Source organism: Polypterus senegalus, chromosome 1 (assembly GCF_016835505.1).
Source record: "Polypterus senegalus isolate Bchr_013 chromosome 1, ASM1683550v1, whole genome shotgun sequence".
In the NCBI taxonomy this organism is placed as follows: Eukaryota; Metazoa; Chordata; class Cladistia; order Polypteriformes; family Polypteridae; genus Polypterus; species Polypterus senegalus.
The window spans coordinates 18135092-18155730 of NC_053154.1; the positions used below are offsets into that span (position 1 = coordinate 18135092).

The 20639-nt window shown below is 41.5% G+C and overlaps 1 protein-coding gene across 1 annotated transcript in view; it reads left to right on the forward strand.

The window, feature by feature from the left end:
• LOC120523258 (GTPase HRas) overlaps positions 1 to 20639 on the forward strand; it is a 129402-nt gene that overhangs the window by 99418 nt on the left and 9345 nt on the right. The window contains exons 3-4 of the mRNA XM_039744430.1: positions 3367 to 3545; positions 11206 to 11365. Of these exons, the coding sequence (XP_039600364.1) occupies positions 3367 to 3545; positions 11206 to 11365 (339 nt within the window). The remainder of the gene's footprint in view (positions 1 to 3366; positions 3546 to 11205; positions 11366 to 20639) is intronic.

Here is a 20639-nt window from a genome sequence, read left to right on the forward strand (position 1 = left end):
ATGTTTTTAAAAAGTTTCAGATGTGTCCTATATATAGATAGTGTTTCCGAGAGGAGGTTTTAACTCCTTGGAAATATGTTCTTTTGTATTGCGGCGTTTTAATGAACCTGTATTTAAATACTTATAACGGCGACATCCCTCTCTTAAGCGATAGGCGGCGACAAACTCACAGAAAAGAAAGGATACACTTAGCTTTGTTTAATATTGGCTTACGCTGCATAGCAGACGGGAGAAACACAAAGCATTTTTCAGTCCAAAAGTGTGGAGTGCTCGGCGTGTAGAAAATGCATTTATTGTCACAGCGTCGGAGGATTTTTGGACCAATTTTGACATAGTCTTCTTCCGTCCAAACAGTTTGTCAAAGTTGGCAGTTCTCCAGGCGTGTTTTCTACTGCTTTCTACACGTGCAGGCCCCCAAATGGTCCACAGTACAAATTCCAAACAAGGACAGAAGATTTTGTGCTGACCTCAAAGAGCAGGTTCAAATAACACTCAGGTTGCTTCAGGCTGACGACACATTCCTCCAGCTGTCCCTGTCTGTCTTATCTTATGCTTGGCTTAGCAATTCTGGATGCTGACACTCTGTGCTAAATCTGGCTCAGCTCAGCATGTTACACAGAAAAAGAATGAAACATACATTTTACAAAGGTCTGAACAGAGACAGTGACATAAATCTTAATATTATAACACACTTATTATAACAGATACATAGATACTAATCCCAACAGGAAATTCACATGCTCCAGCAGCATACTGATAAAATACAATAAAAACAATTAAATTAAATTAAATTAAAGAGTGATAACAATGCAGGTAAAAACAGACAATAACTTTGTATAATGTTAGCATTTACTCCCCCGGGTGGAACTGAAGAGTCGCATAGTGTGGGGTCTCCTCAGTCTGTCAGTGGAGCAGGACGGTGACAGCAGTCTGTCACTGAAGCTGCTCCTCTGTCTGGAGATGATCCTGTTCAGTGGATTCTCCATGATTGACAGGAGTCTGCTCAGCACCCGTCGCTCTGCCATGGGAGTCAAACTGTCCAGCTCCTTGCCTACAAGAGTGATTTATATATTTTTTCATTTGAGATAATGCAGAATGTCACTTAGCTGCCAAGTTATTTCTACTGCAGGAACTTTTTGTAGGAACCGGGGACTTGTAGCATTCCCGCTACAGCAGTTTGGGTCATATGTAGCTCCTGGTACTTTTTTTAGCCCCTACTCCAGGGTATGTTCTTTTCGTTCAACCATGAGCTATCGTGGTTGGGGCTTGGTCATTGAATGTTGCTGATTTGGGTGACCACAAGCATTGGCGCCATCTTACAAGTTATTGATGAAGATGGAGTGTAGCACTTCGCACCGCATGACTGTTCATAGCCACCTCCCTGTTGTGCTATGCCATGCAGCGTTCAAAGCAATCTCCTCTGTGAAGTTTTGATTGGTTTGAAGCAATAAGGTGGAGGTGTCACCTGTGAACTCCTGATTGCACCACACTTCTTCATGGGTACCTCCCTGGTGCACCATTCTGTGCATCGCATCAGCCAAATGCCATGAAGCAAGTGACCATCTTATATATTTTCACTCCTTTGCTGGAGGACTCTACTCACTCTGAAATGGAGACATTAAAACAACAAAAACAAAAAGCTGTGTCACCTCTCCAGTAGGAACTTGAGACAGAAAACAAAATGTTAGAACTTCAGGGGAGTCTAGACAAGAACAGTTCCACAAAGTTCATCAGTCCCATCCACTTAATTCTGCCAAAATAACATCAAGTGGAGTTTTGAAAGTTCCTAGCGCCCTGCTATCTACCACACTACTTGGTAACATTCAACATGTCTGTGGTTCTCTGTGTGAAGAAAACGTTTTCACATTTCTTTGTCGATGGCAATGCTCATAAGTTGGGTCTTGCCCTGATTACATTTTAGACCACATGATAGATGTGATCGATGGAAGAATTTTAGTTAAATTATGAAATGCTTGTTGCATCTAGAACTAGAGTGTATTCTGCGGATGGCTTTGTTCCACACCTTTGAGATGCCAATTGAAAGGTCCCTCTCCCAGTCTTCCTCAGGATCTTTGAAGGGTTGACTCTTTGAAATATTTTTATATATGGGTGGGAGATGTATAAAGCTGGGTAGGTGTCTTTTAACAAAATTTCAAATTTTTATGAAGGAGAAAAATGTGTAGCTGGAAGGTTCAATTTGGAGTGTACATGTTCATAAAATGCAAACACATTGTCTAGTTAAAGAGCTCTGGGTGTCTTAATCTCCATTGTTTTTTCTAAGTTAAGTTGAGTAGGTTTGTGAAAGGTAGAAAAGGTTGACAATCATGGGTAGGAGTAAGATCTTCTCTACCTTGAAATGCGTCCTACATTATTTCCCTCTTTTAAGTAATTGGTGGATGACTGGATTGCTGGTAAATTGACAACAGTTAGCATTGCTTGGACCACAGAGCAGGGGATACAGGAAAGATTTAGAACAGGATTTGCTTTCCATTGCAAGCCAGGCTGCTGTGAACTCATGAATTCCGTCCAGTTTTGAAGACTTTATTGTGTATATGTTTTCTGCCCAGTAGTAAAAGTGAAAGGTAGGTAGTGCCATGCCACCTTTTGCCTTAGATATTTGTAGAGTCATCTTTTGGATTTGCCGGTGAATGATGTTATGGTTAAGTGCAATTTCTTAAGGAATTGTTTGTTTATGTACTGTGGGATTCTCTGGAATAGACGGAGCAGCTTCCTGTAGTGAGGATGTTCATCTTGACAGTACTAATTCTCCCTGCTAAGGTGAGATGGAAGGAGAACATCTTGTTTGGTTTTATCCACAGTACTTCCAATATTGTATCTACTAATGATAGTAATCCTCAGATATTTAAACTGTTTTGATATTATCATTGAAAGTGAAAAGCAAACTTATTAAATATGAAACCAGAAATCTTGTTAAGTTTTTCTAACTGGTTTAAGACTAATGGCAGAGGCGATTGTGGGTCTGAAATATAAAGCATCGTATTGTCTACATATAGTGGTTTTTCTGTTCAGGTTTCTCTCTGCTAATCCCCTAAATATCAGAATAGCCAGTGGCTCCATGGCTAGTGCAAAAAGCATTGGTGATAGTAGGCACAGTTACTTTTGACCCTGAACTGGATTGTGACAGATTAATGTCACCCTTTTCGATTAGTAGGTTAGCGTATAAGGATAATGAAGGTGCAAATGACCTGACCTGAAGATAGACTTGGCCCACTGTGTCCCCGGCACATTATGGTGCTGGCACACAGAATCAGATGAACTCTATAAACGTATTGGGAAGAATCTCCTAACCTCAATGTGTTTTTTTTCTTCTTTCTTTCCTGGCATTTCCCCTGTCTGTGGCCACAGGATTCTTATAGAAAACAAGTAGTAATCGATGGGGAGACGTGCTTGTTAGACATTTTGGACACTGCGGGTCAAGAGGAGTACAGCGCAATGCGAGATCAGTACATGAGAACTGGAGAGGGCTTCCTGTGTGTCTTTGCCATCAATAACACCAAATCATTTGAGGACATTCATCAGTACAGGTGTGTATTCCGGGGGGCTTCTCAAGGTGGCTGTTGACAAGCCACAAATCGGGTACACAGTCACCAGTGAGGAAAATAATGGATGGTAATGATGAGGGGTGGGCTCGGTATTGGCGTGGTGGTTGGGGGATGCAGCCATTCAGCTCCTTTTACAATGGCTGACTGTGCTGTCTGCATGCTCTTCCTGAGCTCACCTGGTGTCAAGACACTTTTCAAATATAGGGTTGTCCAGATCTAATTATGCAATTTTCATTACGCTATAACTTATTAAGTTTATTGCATAGACAATCACCCGAAAAATCCCGGACCATCGAGAAGTGTGCGAACTGACGACATGAAGAATCATCTTCGCGCTGAACTGGATTCGCCCACGCATAAATCAGTCTTCCAGATAATTTTCATAATTAGATCTGGACCACCCTGTACTGGTTTGCTAAGGAGATTTATAGGACATAAACCTAAAAGGTTATCTGTTGGTAACACTTTACATTAAGTGTCCATAATTACACTGTAACTACTATGTAATTACTGTGTAAGTACAGTGTAACTATGAGTTATTACTCCGTACTTACTGTGTAATACAAAGTAACGCTATAGTTAATTACTCAGTTGTCATTGTTATTCCACAGTGTATGTAATTACAATGTAACAATTTATCACTGATCCAAAAACAAGTGTACTTACATAGTTACAATGTATCTGTACTTTCAAAATGTAATAAAAACATCAGGGTATGTAACTACAACTACAATACAACAATACAATACAGTTTATTTTTGTATAGCCCAAAATCACACAGATGTTCCATGGTCTGGGCAATTTTAATGGAGAATTGCAGTGATAACTGCATTGGTTTTCGATGATATTTCAAGATCTGTTTTAAATGGTGAAAACCCCCAGGACACCATCCGCCGTCTCATCAGGAGCAGGCCCAGACATTGTCAGGAGTGCATACTTACGCCATGCACACTACTGAGTCACATTAGGAGTTGCTGTGATGAAATTCACACACGTTGGATCAGCCTGTGATTTCGGTTTTTGACTTTGATTTATGGTGTGATGTTGGATCAGCCGTCAGTGAGTTTCTGGTTTTGGTTTCCATTGACTGTTGTTATATCATTTTGTTCTCAACAAGTTACACAGGATTACTCGGTAAAGATTATTTTGTTCATTGAGAGCCGATTGTGTGATTTAAGTGTTCCCTTAATATTTTTGAGCTGTGTATTTTGTGGCTGGGTATAGAAATGATCATTTGGAGCACCAACCAAGTCATCCCGTTTAATGAAAAAGCAAACATAAAGGTGACGCCTGTCGTGGCGGTGCTCTGTCCTAGCTTTGGGCTAAAGAAAACAAATAAACACAGGTCTCTAACTTCTTCGTCTGATTAGTCACTTTTTAGGCAGATCTCACAAGCGACATGCACTAAAATGTCTGGTGGCTTTGTTCTGGTGGGTCCAGAAGGGGCTGGGCTAGCTACACTCACTGGGTGGATTCTCGGAGCTGCGGCGAGTGAAGGAGAAGATAGAGTTAGCAGCAGCGCCCCCTTGTGGTCCGGCAGGTCAGTTGACAGAGCCGGTGAGGAGATCCATAGATGCGAATGTGTGACAATATTTATATATGTACAGTATATATTTTTTAGTGTATATAAAAGGTTAAAGTGCCCTCTTGAGGCTGCGGGTGCAGTGCTGCCTCAAGCAGAGGAGTGTAAGCATCTTGAAGTCTTGTTCATGGGTGAGGGAAGAAGGGAGTGGGATATTAACAGGCAGCTCAGAGTGGTGTCCACAACTATGTGGACGGGGATATCGAGGTCTTGATTTACTAATCGATTTATGTCCCTGTCCTCATGGGCACAGGCACAGGGTGGTGACTGAAAGAACTCAATCTCAGGTACAAGTGGAGTAAATGAGCTTCAGGGTGTCTGGGCTCAGCCTTAATGATAGCATGAGGTGTGTAGACGATTGGTGGGAGCCGCTGCTCCTCCACATTGAAAGGAGCCATTTGAGGTGGTTTAGGCATCTGATTAGCGAGTCTCCTGGATGCTTCCCTGGAGAGGTGTTTTGGGCATGTCCTCCCAGGAGGAGACCTTGGGCCAGACCCAGGACATGCTGGAGAGTTTTTGTCTCTCAGCTGTCCTAGGAATACTTTGCAAACCAAACCTCGCCCCCCAGGAGAAGTTGGATGAGGTGGCGGGGATAATGGATGCCTGAGAATGTTTCTTCCAACTACTGACATGGCGACCCTGACCTGAACAGAAAATGGATGGGTGGTATAAATGTGTATGTAAATACTGTAACCGCTGGGGGCGTCTCAGATCCCTAACTCAGAACACAACTACACTTCACACGAGTGTTGGATCAGTACTAAAATTTTGACTTTGGTAACAATACCAGCTTTAGGACCTTGTTACCAGTTCCAAAGTGAATGCTGGATAACTACAAAACGTCCACATCTTATACCAGCCATCGTGGTGCATAGCGCCATCGTGCCACAATACACACATCTTCCCTTTTGATAGCCGTGAAGTCCCGATCGCATTGAAGCAGGTGGAGGTGGTCCATAGTGAATTTGTATTCGTGTCAAAGTGTATAGTTGTGTTTCATGAAGTCTACGATGTGGACTTTTTCCTCAACTGCAGTAGCGAGTGTCGAGAGAAGCGGGAGCAGGGGAAAATCTAGTACCATACTGTTACTTTCCATTACCGATATACCGCAAAACCCTACTTCTCACAAGTTCCTGGCTTGAAAGTCCCTTTATTCAAGGCAAAATACCTTCAAAACAGGCTTCTTTCTTCACTATGTAATTCTTCTAAAATCTTTTCCATCTTCCACTCTTCTCTCATCTTCTTCCACTCCTCCCTAGGTGAGTTTTGTCCTCTTCCTCCTCCTCTTCCTCTTCCTGTCCTGACTCTGACTTGCTGGTTGAAGTTGAGCAGCCCCTTTCCTGGCTGGACATCCCCCATACAGCCCTGCAGGTGTCCAAATGGGAACCTCATCAGAGGCTGCGGCCACCTAGTGGGGGTAGTGTGTCTCCAGCCTTCCATTATGATGGCCTGGGGAGGAAAGGGAACACCAATCATCCTGGATGGGGTGCCCTTCATCCACCCTGTCCATCCATTTGAAAGTTTCCTGGCCACGTAAAGGGACATCATCAATAGGTGGTGGGATCCCTGCCTTCCATCCCAATATATATGTACTGTATCTTTAAGCGTGCGGCCATTCCATGTCAGCTGTCATGGCATGTTTCAGCCAGGGTTCCCAATGGCTGTAGGGTTCAAATGTCACAATTTGGTTTGTTTTGTTCATTTCTTTTATGGTAATAGCATTACAATGCCAAGATGTTCTGTGGGTGGTCCTCCAAGAGGCAGGGTCACCTGTCCATCATCACAGGGGACTGCTTTGAGCCCTTTAAAGGCAAGGACACCTCACAGTCCCTTGCGGTTCATTGTGAAAGTGCTAGTGTTGGTGAGTTTTGTTGGATTTTTGATTTTTTCATTCAAAGTTTTCCCCTTTTCTGCTCTGTTTTTTGACAACTCTCTGGAACCGACTGTTGCGCCTTCTTTGCCTTGCATTGCCAAGCCTTGTCAGGTACCCCCTGGTGTGCCTTTTGTGCTCTTTGGAGCTTTGCTATTTTTTATGAAAAAATAAATCTCTCTATTTATGGACATTTTATGTTTGCCGTTCACGTAACTAGATGGGGTTTGGTAGTTTCTCTCAATTTGAAATATTTTGGGACTTTGGTGCTTAGAAACTCCCTAGTTCATAACATGAGCATTTTTGGTATTTCTAGAGATTTCTTTGTATTTTGAACTTTTAACGTTTACAGGCCCTTCTAGGCCGAAGCCTGCAAGTAGCAGTTTGGGAGGAGGCTGGTTTAAAATTAGATGGTGTGAAGGGATAGTTAGACACTTTTTGAATAGAAAGCACACTGTTATGCCTGTTGGTATAGACAAGTAAACTATTATGAAGAAAAGAGTAGAAGAGTCAAAGTCATTCTGCCGCGCTAATGTCTGGACCCAAAATCAGTTCTTTCACCTGAGCTCAAGTGTTATACAAACATTTGCCATCAGAGAAATCAGAGGTCTTAATATATACAGTTAGGTCCATAAATATTTGGACAGAGACAGTGTTTTTCTAATTTTGGTTCTGTACGTTACCACAATGAATTTGAAATGAAACAACTCCGATGCAGTTGAAGTGGAGACTTTCAGCTTTAATTCAGTGGGTTGAACAAAACGATGGCATAAAAATGTGAAACAACTAAAGCGTTTTTTTAACACAATCCCTTCATTTCAGGGGCTCAAAAGTAATTTTACAATTGACTCAAAGGCTATTTCATGGCAGGTGTGTTCAAGTCCGTCATGATGTCTTACCAGTTAAGCAGATAAAAGGCCTGGAGTTGATCTGAGGTGTGATGCTTGCATGTGGAAGATTTTGCTGTGAACAGACAACATGCGGTCAAAGGAGCTCTCCGTGCAGCTGAAAGAAGCCATCCTTAAGCTGCGGAAACAGAAAAAACCAATCCGAGAAATTACTACAATATTACGAGTGGCAAAATCTACAGTTTGGTACATCCTGAGAAAGAAAGCAAGCACTGGTGAACTCAGCAACGCAAAAAGACCTGGACGTCCACGGAAGACAACAGTGGTGGATGATCGCAGAATCATTTCCATGGTGAAGAGAAACTCCTTCACAACAGCCCACCAAGTGAACAACACTCTCCAGGGCTTGGTCAGCGTATCGATATCCAAGTCTACCATAAAGAGAAGACTGCATGAAAGTAAATACAGAGGGTGCACTGCAAGGTGCAAGCCACTCATAAGCCTCAAGAATAGAAAGGCTAGATTGGACTTTGCTAAAGAACATCTAAAAAAGCCAGCACAGTTCTGGAGAAACATTCTGTGGACAGATGAAACCAAGATCAACCTCTACCAGAATGATGGCAAGAAAAAAGTATGGAGAAGGCGTGGAACAGCTCATTATCCAAAGCATAGCACATCATCTGTAAAACACGGTGGAGTCAGGCAGTGTGATGGCTTGGGTGTGCATGGCTGCCAGTGGCACTGGGACACTCGTGTTTATTGATGATGTGACACAGGACAGAAGCAGCCGAATGAATTCTGAGGTGTTCAGAGACATACTGTCTGCTCAAATCCAGCTAAATCCAGCTAAACGCGGCGGGCGTTTCATGATACAGATGGACAATGACCCAAAACATACAGCCAAAGCAACCCAGGAGTTTATTAAAGCAAAGAAGTGGAAAATTCTTGAATGGCCAAGTCAGTCACCTGATCTTAACCCAACTGAGCAGGCATTTCTCTTGTTTAAGACTAAACATAAGACAGAAAGGTCCACAAACAAACAGCAACTGAAAGCCGCTGCAGTAAAGGCCTGGCAGAGCATTAAAAAGGAGGAAACCCAGCATCTGGTGATGTCCACGAGTTCAAGACTTCAGGCTGGCATTGCCAGCAAAGGGTTTTCAACCAAGTATTAGAAATGAACATTTTATTTCCAGTTATTTAAATTGTCCAATTACTGTTGACCCCTGAAATGAAGGGATTGTGTTCAAAAATGCTTTAGTCGCCTCACATTTTTATGTAATTGTTTTGTTCAACCCACTGAATTAAAGCTGAAAGTCTGCACTTCAACTGCATCTGAGTTGTTTCATTTAAAATTCATTGTGGTGATGTACAGAACCAAAATGAGAAAAAAGTTGTCTCTGTCCAAATATTTTATTCATAACTGTATGATTTGTTTTAGCTACATCTACTGTACATTATTCAAATAACATTCATCAAATTCTCGGGTGTTGAAACTTTCTGAGCAACTTTGAACATTTGACGTGAACTTTTTTTTAGACGTGAAAAAAAATTGAATAAATGATTGGTGATGTCATTGTTATTTAGTGTGGTCTTCGATATTCTGTTACCAGACACAGCTAAGCAGTCAGAATGTGGAGTCCATAGAGACGGCAAACATAAAAATGATGGGGACGTTTTACTGTAAACATTATAAATTGTTAAGCCTCGTTTGCTTACTTGGATTGTTCATTGACATGCGTGTCATCCTTTTTCTTCCTATGTGGGGTCGATGTGCTTGATCGGGATTCTCCACGCGGCTCATTCCTGCACCTTCTCGCCAGTCAAGCCCTTTTCCTTCAGATCTTCTTTGACTTTATCCATCCACCTCCACACTGGCCTCCCTCACTTTCTCTTCCCCTGTACTTCCATTCCCATCACTCTTTTGCTCACATATTCATTGTCTGTCCTCATCAGCTGTCCGTACACTTCAATCTATTTTCCTGCAGTTTCTTAGATTTCTCTCCCACGTTCGTTGCATCTCTGATTGTCTCATTTCTTATTTTGTCTTTTTCTGTAGCTCCACACATCCATGTCAATATTCTCATTTCTGCCCCGTCCAGCTTCTTCTCCTGCACTCCCTTTACTGTCCATGTCTCAGCTCCACACATCACTGCTGTATTTAAAACCTGACCTTTAACCTTCACTCTAATTTTTCAATCACACAAACTCCTTGTACCCTCTTCCAATTGTTCCATCCACGCTGCACTCTGTAGGTTATCTCTGCATCTAATTCTCCATCTTGGGCTTCCACTGATCCTAGACATTTAAACTTAACCCACAATAATTACTTTCAATTGCTCTTCTTGCGGGCTAACATCTGAATCCTGATCATCATTAAACCTCAGATATTCAGTCTTCTTCCTATTTATCTTCAACCTTCCGTCTTCCAAAGCCTTTCTCCATTCTTCCAACTTCCTTTCCACTTCCTCCTGTTTGGTGCTACACAACACAATGTCATCTGCACAAAGCCTGCACCAGCAGGATTGGTCTTTTATCCCATGACCCGAAAAACATCCATAAGCAAATCAAAGAGGTAAAGACTTCAAGATGATCCCTTGCACAGACCTCCTTCTCCTCTGACAGGGGTATTGTCTATTACCCCAACCTGAGTCCTCACTTCCTCATCCATGTCTTGATTAATCCTTACATACTGCTGTGGTCCTCCTGTCTCTCTCCTTCACCTCCAGACATCTTGACGTCACACTCTATCCTCCATATCAGTAAGCACCATATGCAAACCTTTCTGTTTTTTCTTGATGCTTCTCTATCAGTTGTCTCAATGCAAAGACTGCATTAGTGGTTCCTCTTCCTGACATAAAACCCAACTGCTCCTCCCCTATGGTGGCCTTTCCAAATTTTGATTGTGTGTGACATCAACCTAATCTCTCAATAGTTTCAACAATCCTGAATGTTGCCCTTCTTTAATCCTACAGTTCCGCCACTCCTCTGGTATTCTCTCCTGTTCGTAGATCTTCTACAGTTGATCCAACAACACATCTACTCCTTCTTCTCCTAAACCCTTCCACACTTCTCTGGTCCTGTTGCCTTTCCATGTTTCATACTTTTTAGTGCCTCCTTTACCTTCTTCCTCCTTTTTTTGGTACTAGGCCTTCATTTAGGACTCCATCCCCAAATACTACTGTTGGGTTTCCTTCAATCAACAGCTTTTCAAAATAAATCTTCCATCTGTTTATCGACGTATGTTTATTATTATTTATTACGGTCACTTAGGACAAGTGTGGGCCATGGCTGCACCAGGAATGCTTTTGGTTTCATGTTCCATTTGTTTTTGTGTTTGTGCAGGGAACAAATAAAAAGAGTGAAAGACTCAGACGACGTTCCCATGGTTCTTGTGGGAAACAAATGTGACCTGCCGGCGCGGACTGTGGACACGAGACAAGCTCAAGAGCTTGCAAGGAGCTACGGCATCCCGTATATAGAAACCTCAGCCAAGACCAGACAGGTAGGAGAGCCTTTGGTTTCTTTTGTGTGAATGAATATTGGCAATGCCGTTGACTATACTGTGCTCTGCTATCCCTCCTACATCCCAACACGAACATCTTTACTTCGGAAGGACGCTTGGAACAAGTTTTTCTTTTCATACCGATGGCCTGAATGTGCACGAACTCAATTCAAGCTGACAAAACAGACGTGTGGATGGTCTGCACTGATTTTGAACAACAACAACAACATTTATTTATATAGCACATTTTCATACAAAAAATGTAGCTCAAAGTGCTTTACATAATGAAGAATAGAAAAATAAGAGACACAGTAAGAAAATAAAATAAGTCAACATTAATTAACATAGAATAAGAGTAAGGTCCAATGGCCAGGGGGACAGAAAAAAACAAAAAAAAAAACTCCAGATGGCCGGAGAAAAAATAAAATCTGCAGGGATTCCAGGCCATGAGACCGCCCAGTCCCCTCTGGGCAATCTACCTAACATAAATGAAACAGTCCTCTTTGTATTTATGGTTTTCACGGAAGGATTTGTTGATGATGATGATGATAATGATCACGTGGACTTCTGGCTTTTAGTCCATCAATGTTGGTGCATCATGATGCTTTGAGTAGGTGGAGGTGGCGCAGGCTGCCACCACAGAGAAACCGGAAAAAGAAACAGAAGAGAGAGTAGGGGTCAGTACGGATTTTAGAGCCACCATGAATAGTTATTTTGAGGAATTGAACATACAGAGTATCAGGATTAAGATAAAGTGAAGTTATGAGAAGGTCATGTTAAAGTCATGTGTTTTCAGCAGTGTTTTAAAGTGCTCTACTGTATCAGCCTGGCGAATTCCTACTGGCAGGCTATTCCAGATTTTAGGTGCATAACAGCAGAAGGCCGCCTCACCACTTCTTTTAAGTTTTGTTCTTGGAATTCTAAGGAGACACTCATTTGAGGATCTAAAGTTACGATTTGGAATATAAAATGTCAGGCATTCCGATATATAAGATGGAGCGAGATTATTTAAGGCTTTATAAACCATAAGCAGTATTTTAAAGTCAATCCTGAATGACACAGGTAACCAGTGTAGTGACATCAAAACAAGAGAAATGTGCTCGGATTTTCTTTTTCTAGTTAGGATTCTAGCAGCTGCATTCTGCACTCGTTGCAAACGATTTATTTCTTTTTTGGGTGGTCCTGAGAGGAGTGCGTTACAGTAATCTAGTCGACTGAAAGCAAAAGCGTGAATTAATTTCTCAGCATCTTTCAATGATATGAGGTCTAACTTTTGCTATGTTTCTTAAGTGAAAAAATGCTGTCCTAGTGGTCTGATGAATATGCGATTTAAAATTCAGGTTACAGTCAACGGTTACCCCTAAGTTTTTTACTTCCGTCTTAACTTCTAATCCTAATGCGTCAAGTTTATTTCTGATAACCTCACTGAACTGCTTTTGCCAATCAATACAATTTCAGTTTTCTCTTTATTTAACTTGAGAAAATTACTATTCATCCTTTCAGAAATACCAGTAAGACATTGTGTTAGTGAATCAAGAGAGTCGGAGTCATCAGGTGCTATTGATAAGTACAGTTGTGTGTCATCAGCATAGCTGTGGTAGCTCACGTTGTAACCTGAGATAATCTGACCTAACAGAAGCATGTAGATTGAAAAGAGCAGCAGACCAGGATAGAGCCTTGTGGAACACCATATAGGATATCATGTGTGTTTGAGTTGTGATTACCACAACTAACTAAGAATTTTCTCACTGCCAGGTAGGATTCAAACCAATTTAAGACCCTGCCAGAGAGGCCCACCCATTGACTAAGGCGATTTCTAAGAATATAGTCAACCCTCGTTTATCGCGGTTAATCCGTTCCAGACTCTGCCGCGATAAATGAATTTCCGCGAAGTAGAAACCATATGTTTGTATGGTTATTTTTATATATTTTAAGCCCTTATAAACTCTCCCACACTGTTAACATTATTAGAGCCCTCTAGACATAAAATAACACCCTTTAGTCAAACGTTTAAACTGTGCTTCATTACAAGACAGAGATGGCAGTTCTTTCTCACAATTAAAAGAATGCAAACATATCTTATCTTCAAAGGAGCACAATCAAAAAATCAATACGTACTTTTAAGTATACAGAAGCACCGCGATAAAGCGGCATTTTGTAGAGGAGCGTCCTATCTTCTAGGCAAACAGCCCCTCTGTAAACAGCCCCCTCTGCTCACACCCCCTCCGTCAGGCAGAGAGAGACGGAGAGAAGCAAACAAAACAAGCGCCACGCGGAAAGCATATCTTTTAGCATTGAGGAGTTTTAGTTAATATGTAATACATGCCCTGATTGGGTAGCTTCTAAGCCATCTGCCAATAGCGTCTCTTGTATGAAATCAACTGGGCTAACAAACTGAGGAAGCATGTAGCATAAATTAAAAGACACATTGTCCGCAGAAAGCGACGATCCAGCGAAAAATCCGTGATATATATTTAGATGTGCTTACATTTAAAATCCGCGATGGAGTGAAGCCGCGAAAGTCGAAGCGCGATATAGCGAGGGATTACTGTATTATGATCAATGGTGTCAAATGCGGCACTCAAATCTAAGAGGATGAGAACAGATAAACGGGCTCTGTCTGCATTTAATCGCAAGTCATTTACTACTTTAACGAGTGCAGTTTCTGTGCTGTGATTAGTTCTAAAACCTGACTGAAATTTATCAAGAATAGCAGGTTTATTGAGGTGGTCATTTAACTGCATAATGACTGCCTTTTCTAGAATTTTACTTAAGAAGGGCAGGTTAGAGATGGGTCTAAAATTTTCAAAAGCAGAGGGGTCAAGATTATTTTTCTTAAGAAGGGGTTTAACTACAGCAGTCTTAAGACAGTCTGGGAAGACCCCCGTATCTAATGACGAATTTACTATGTCAAGGATATTATCAGTAAGAGCGTCTTGAAAAACCTTGTTGGTATTGGATCAAGGACGCAGGTGGAGAGTTTCAGTTGAGAGATTATACTATGTAATTCAGGTAAATCTATCCTGGTGAAAGAATTTAATTTGTTTATAACGGAGTACTGGGGCTCAGGAGGTTCCACAGTGTTGGGGAGATATACTATGTTATTTCTAATATCATTAATTTTTTGATTAAAAAATATAGCAATGTTCTCACAGGTTTCGCTGGAAGTATTCTGGGGGCATTCCTTTGTGTTACCTGGGTTTAGCAAACGATCAATTGTTGAAAATAAGACTCTGGGATTACTAGCATTGTTATTTATAATATTAGAGAAATAGCAGCGCCTCTCAAGGCAGACAGTGTTATTGTATTCTGTTATTTTAACCTTCAATATCTCATAATGGATAGTTAGTTTAGTTTTCCTCCATTTACGCTCAGCTCTACGACATGTTCTTTTTAAATCAGACACTCTTTGGGTCTTCCATGGTATAACAATGCTAGAAGATTTTTTAACTGTCTTTTCAGGTGCAACTATGTCAACAGCAGCTCTCACTTTAGAATTAAATTTTCCACTTTACTATTTACATCATCCTTGCTATTATAGCTGGCACTATAAACGGACTGATTGCTTAGATGTTTGTAAGTTTTAAAGCTGCTGATGAGTCAAAGAAGCGTTTTTTAACAAAATGCTTCTCATGAATGTTTTCTATCATTATTTCTATATTAAATAGTAGAAGAAAGTGGTCTGATAGACCAATATCAATGATCTGCTTCACATCAACTTTAGTCCTTTGGTGATAATTAAGTCTAACGTATGACCTGCTTTATGTGTAGGCTGATTAACGAGCTGTCTCAAATCAAAAGAGTCCAGGAGGTTCATAAATTCTTTTACTTTTAGGTCACACTGATTATCGATATGAAAGTTAAAGTCGCCTACAATTAAGAGTGTGTCATAGTTCGTAATTAAAATTGACATTAAGTCTGAGAATTCCTCAATGAAAGACGCGTTAAATTTAGGAGGTATATACATGGATAAACTAGAACGTGAGAATCTCCATGAATAACAACGCGAGATACTCAAAGGACTTCAATTCACCAAAACTAACATCTTTACATTTTAATCGGCTCGAGTAAATGTTTGCCAATCCGGCCCCCTTTTTTCCCTGACGGTCTGCACGAGTAAAACTGTAATCCGGAGGCGCTGATTCGATTAAAACAGCTGCGCCGTCTGAACTAAGCCATGTTTCATTTAGTGCAATAAAATCAATGTTTCTATCACTAATAAGATCATTGATAAAAAACGTCTTGTTAGTTAAAGCTCTAACATTTAATAGCGCCATATTTAATGTTTCAGAGGGGCAGAGGTGAATTCTATGCGCGTTATTAGTTATTGGAACAGAAACTAAATTATTTTTGTTAGCGCCGCTCTGAGTGTATTTTTTATGTAATCTACAATCTGTTTTTATAGTTTTAATGCATTGTTGATCTAAAGTAGTAATTGCAACTAAATTATTGGTGTTTATGCCGCACTGCCTAGATGTTTTGCGTGCATTAAGACTGGTTATTAAAGTATTAATGTTGTGCACTTTTACAGAAGACTTTATTGAGCCATTATGTCCTAGCAAAGCAGTAGTATTACGGAGGGAGTTTAAAGTAGAAACAGACAGTCAATATAGACAAATTACCTTAGCAATGTTTTCGGAGATGACCCGGGTGCCGAATCTATTCGGGTGCAAGCCATCCTGCTTGAAGAAACGCGGTCTTTCCCAAAAAAGGTCCCAATTATCGATGAACCTGATGTCTTGAGTCTCGCAGAAGCCTCTCAGCCAGTTGTTTAATCCCAGCAGACGACTATAGTATTCATTTGATCGTCTGACGAGAGGTAGTGGACCCGAGATGAAAATTTTTGCCGATGGGGTCCTCTCCTTCGTGTCTTTAATTAGTGCTGCAAAGTGAACAAAGGAATAATGGCAGCCCTCCAAGACCAGAGCCTATGTCACGTTACACGACTTTTCCAGCGATTTTCAGTCAAAGCCGTCGTTCACATAGTCTTAGTGAGTAAGAGACAGGCATGGCGTGCTCCCGTGAAGGCCAATCATGTAGAATGACACACTCCATCTAGTCTGTGACTCACTCCGATAAAATCAAAACAGGCTGTAGGGGTGGAATCTGTGCGCATGAGAGCTGACCACCAATGAATGCTCATCTGAAAGTACAAGGGACGAGGAATAAGGAATGTGACTGCTTTTAACCACATACAGACGAGAAGCTCACCTGTCTGATGTCTTGTGTATTACATACAACGACAGAATGGAAAAAAAGAAAACAAGACTGAGAATTCAGCTGAAGTCCCGAGCCTTACTGGCAGTTATGTTCCTGAATAAAAGCACACTTGTTTCGTTATACAGTACTTGTACCTTTTGTGAAAGTGTTTATTTGATATTCGGACTTCAGCCTTCACACATTATACACTTCATGTCTACATTCTGTCTCGCAGTTAGGAGACCCCGGTTCACTTCCCGGGTCCTCAATGCGTGGAGTTTGCATGTTCTCCCCGTGTAGGTTTCCTCCCACAGTCCAAAGACATGCAGGTTAGGTGCATTGGCGATTCTAAATTGTCTAAATTGTGTGTGCCCCCTACCTGGGGTTTGTTTCCTGCCTTGTGCCCTGTGTTGGCTAGGATTGGCTCCAGCAGACCCCCGTGACCCTGTAGCTAGGATATAGTGGGTTGGATGATGGATGGACGAAAAACATTTCTTTTTTAGTTTTGTGTTCAACAATCCCTGCCTTGCATGTCATCCTACATCTACACGGATCGTTGCAGACATGGATCTTACATGAAATGTATGTATTCCAAATGACAATACAGTGGAACCTCGGTTTGCGAGCATAATTCGTTCCAGAAACGTGCTCGCAATCCAAAACACTCGTATATCAAAGCAAATTTCCCCATAAGAAATAATGGAAACTCAGATGATTCGTTTCACAACCCAAAACTATTCATATAAAAATGATTAAGACAAAATATAAAGTAAAATACATAATACAAATTGACCTGCACTTTACCTTTAAAAAGAATCATGGCTGGTGTGAGTAGTTTCTAAACTCATGTGGGATTCCACTCAACAGGACGACACTTGGAAGAGCGTCCCAAAGCAATCACAGTCTCCCAGCGCTGTAGCAGTTCGCCGTATAAGCGCATCCAAAAAGATCGCAGACATGCTATAAGCGCCTGCCATCAATGGGTCATACAAGGAATATTATAAAGATCCCGCTGCAATAAATAACAGCGCTGTTGCTGTTTCAAGCTGAATAAAACTAGTGTTAAAGTACTGAGACTCAGCTTCGTGTTTTGGGGAGCAAGATGGGGACTCGCACTTCACAGCACACACACACACACAGTCACAATGCTGTAGTAAACAGAGAGACGCGCTGGGCGAGCGAGATAAGGAGAGAGAGAGAGAGACGCTGTAAACAGAGAGACGCGCTGGGTGAGCAAGCAAGATAAGGAGAGAGAGAGGTGCTGGGCAAGCGAGCGAGATAAGGAGAGAGAGAGAAGAACCATCAGCTCAGTTGTGATCACATGACGCTCAGCAGACAAAGTGTATCCATACTGCTCGTATTGCAAGACATCGCTCGTTTATCAAGTCAAAATTTATTAAAAACTTTTGCTCATCTTGCAAAACACTCGTAAACCAAGTTACTCGTAAACCGAGATTCCACTGTATATTATTTACCCAACACTTCTCCAGGCACCTCACACTCAGATAAACAGACTTGAGTTCTGAGAGTCTTCTCTGCGACTTCTGCTCTCTGCGGCTGCTTCCTTCTTGTGCTAATCAACACACTTGCAGCACAAAAGTCGCTAATGGAGAGGTGCGAAGGAATTTAAGGTGGCCCAGGATTGCAAGTTTTTTTCGTAGGCTTCAGGGATTCTAGCGTTAATTAATTCAATAAAATGTTAGGATAAAAGATTTATTCCTAACGAAAACGCTCAGAAGTAACATGAAGTTACGTGGAGCACAAAAAGTCAAAAAGGAGTTGTCCAAAATAAGAAGGCAATATGGTGAATATAAAGTCCCAATACAGTAACCCAGAGAATGGTAAAAAAAACAGAGCAGAAGGTCAAAAATGGCAGAGGCATCGCTAGGCAAAAAAATGTCTGGCCAACTCCCAGGCACATTCAAATGAACCACCAGGAACTATGGGAAACCCTTGCCTTTATAGGGCTGAGGGCAGTCCCTGGCAGTGAACCATCTTGTGGAACCACTCACAAAACACAAGGCACATAACAAGGGCTACACAAGGATACAGAAACTTAGTAAGTAACAATGCTGACATAGACAAAAGAATCAAAATTGAACAAAACAAGCATAATACAAGAATTTGAACCCCAGCCAGAGGAGGATTCCTGGCTAAGACATAACAATGTATCAGTCTTCACGTCATTGGCTGTCTGAAAAATGATCAACCATGACGGTGTTAGAACGCTGGCACTCAGCCGGTAAATCTGACATGGTCAGCGATTTTCAGTCTCGTAAATTGACACGGCCAGGCGATGAGGTCAGAGACCGTGGTTGGCAAATCTGACATACTCCATGAATAGAAGTCACGTAATGTGGCATCAGCTTCAGTCATTTCAAGACAACCACTGTAAGACAATGACAGAACAACGATAAAGAGTTGGGGTAGCAGCCTGTAAGACAATGACAGAGCAACGATAAAGAGTTGGGGTAGCAGCCTGGTCACCCCTTTTAATTGAATTTGGAGGAAAAAACAAAGAAAACACACAATAATTGTGGAGATGTCTTTACAGATGCAAGTTCACAACAGAACTGACTAAGATGGCGGATCTTCTGTCTCGAGGCAGGTCTAGGTGGACGGACACCAGAAGTGACATCAGAGGTGTTCTAGCCATCAGTCATCCAGTCTGCACCACCAATTTGCTTACCATACAAACCAAAGTGTAGAAGGTGCTCTGCCAGTCACTTTACATCAAATCTACACTTTTCTCGATACACCTGGCTCATATGTCCGCACACTATTTCTGGATTTTTCAACATCATCCAGCCTCACATACTAATTGCGAATTTGAGCAGTGTGAATGTTAGCCTGTTGATTAAACTTTATGGATTCAAGACTTTTCTTTTAAATCATTCAAACATTTAATGAATTTCAGCAGATTTCACTTTCTCTGCCCAGAAACATCTCACTGCAGTGTATTGTTCAATCCTGCAATGGATTGTGGTGGCTCTAAGACTAAGGATTTGCGCTGATATCTGGAAGGTTGCCAGTTCAAATCCCCATTACTGCCAAAAGGGGCCCTACACTGATGGGCCATTGGGAAAGCCCTTAACCTGCAATTGCTCCAGGGGTGCTGTACAATGGCTGACCCTCTGCTCTGACCTTAAGGGGTATGAGAAAACTAACAAATTCCTAATACAAGGAATTGTATAAGGTGATGTAAAGAACAAAAAAAAAACCATGTTCATTTGGCCTTGGCTGCAACTAGAATAATATCAGAGGACTGTGGATGTTCAAACTACCCATAAGTCTTTACAAATGTGTTGTAGTGCGTCAGCTTCTATCCATTGTGGTTACCCTATAATGTTTAAATTGTCCTTACTTTTTGATTTAGCCTCGGATAAAGAGGGTGAATAAACATACAAGGGCTATATTGGGATTTGGACCATTCTGCTAAGGTCTAGGTAGTCAAGAGCGTGAAAGGGAAAATAGGGTCACCCTCGGACCCTACCATGACAGAACACTTTGACTAGGCCAGCTAGTGTGTGACGCGTGTCGAGAAAAGTAGGCAGCTGGGTGTTGCTGGTAATAGTTTGCACCCTACTTGATGAATCAAGAATTTCACCCATAATGTCTATAGAACCAAAGGGCTGGTCATAGACTTAAGAAAGCAGACCACACTCCCTAATATATCAGAGGGGATGCCATAGAAGCAACAACAACACGTCTCAGCCATTATCAAAGGAGCTTACTGACACCTCTACTTCCTCAGATGCCCAAGGCAAGGGCAGAATTTGACAAATGTTCTCTCTAACATCTACAGGTACACAGTGGGGTCCATTCTCACTGGCTGTAGAACATCCTGGTATGGTAGACTGGGATCCGAGTACCAAAACACTAACCAGGCTGATCGTCAAATCCAAAACACTCAACAGAATTCGAAGTCGAAAATAACATCGGGGGAAAAAAGTCCTAACGCTACACTATCGTCTTTCACCCAACTAGTCTAATTCCTCCAAGACGTTTCCTTTGTTTTCTTCTTCAGAAATCGATCAAGTGCTAGAGTAACAAGTTACTACGCACTGCTATTACA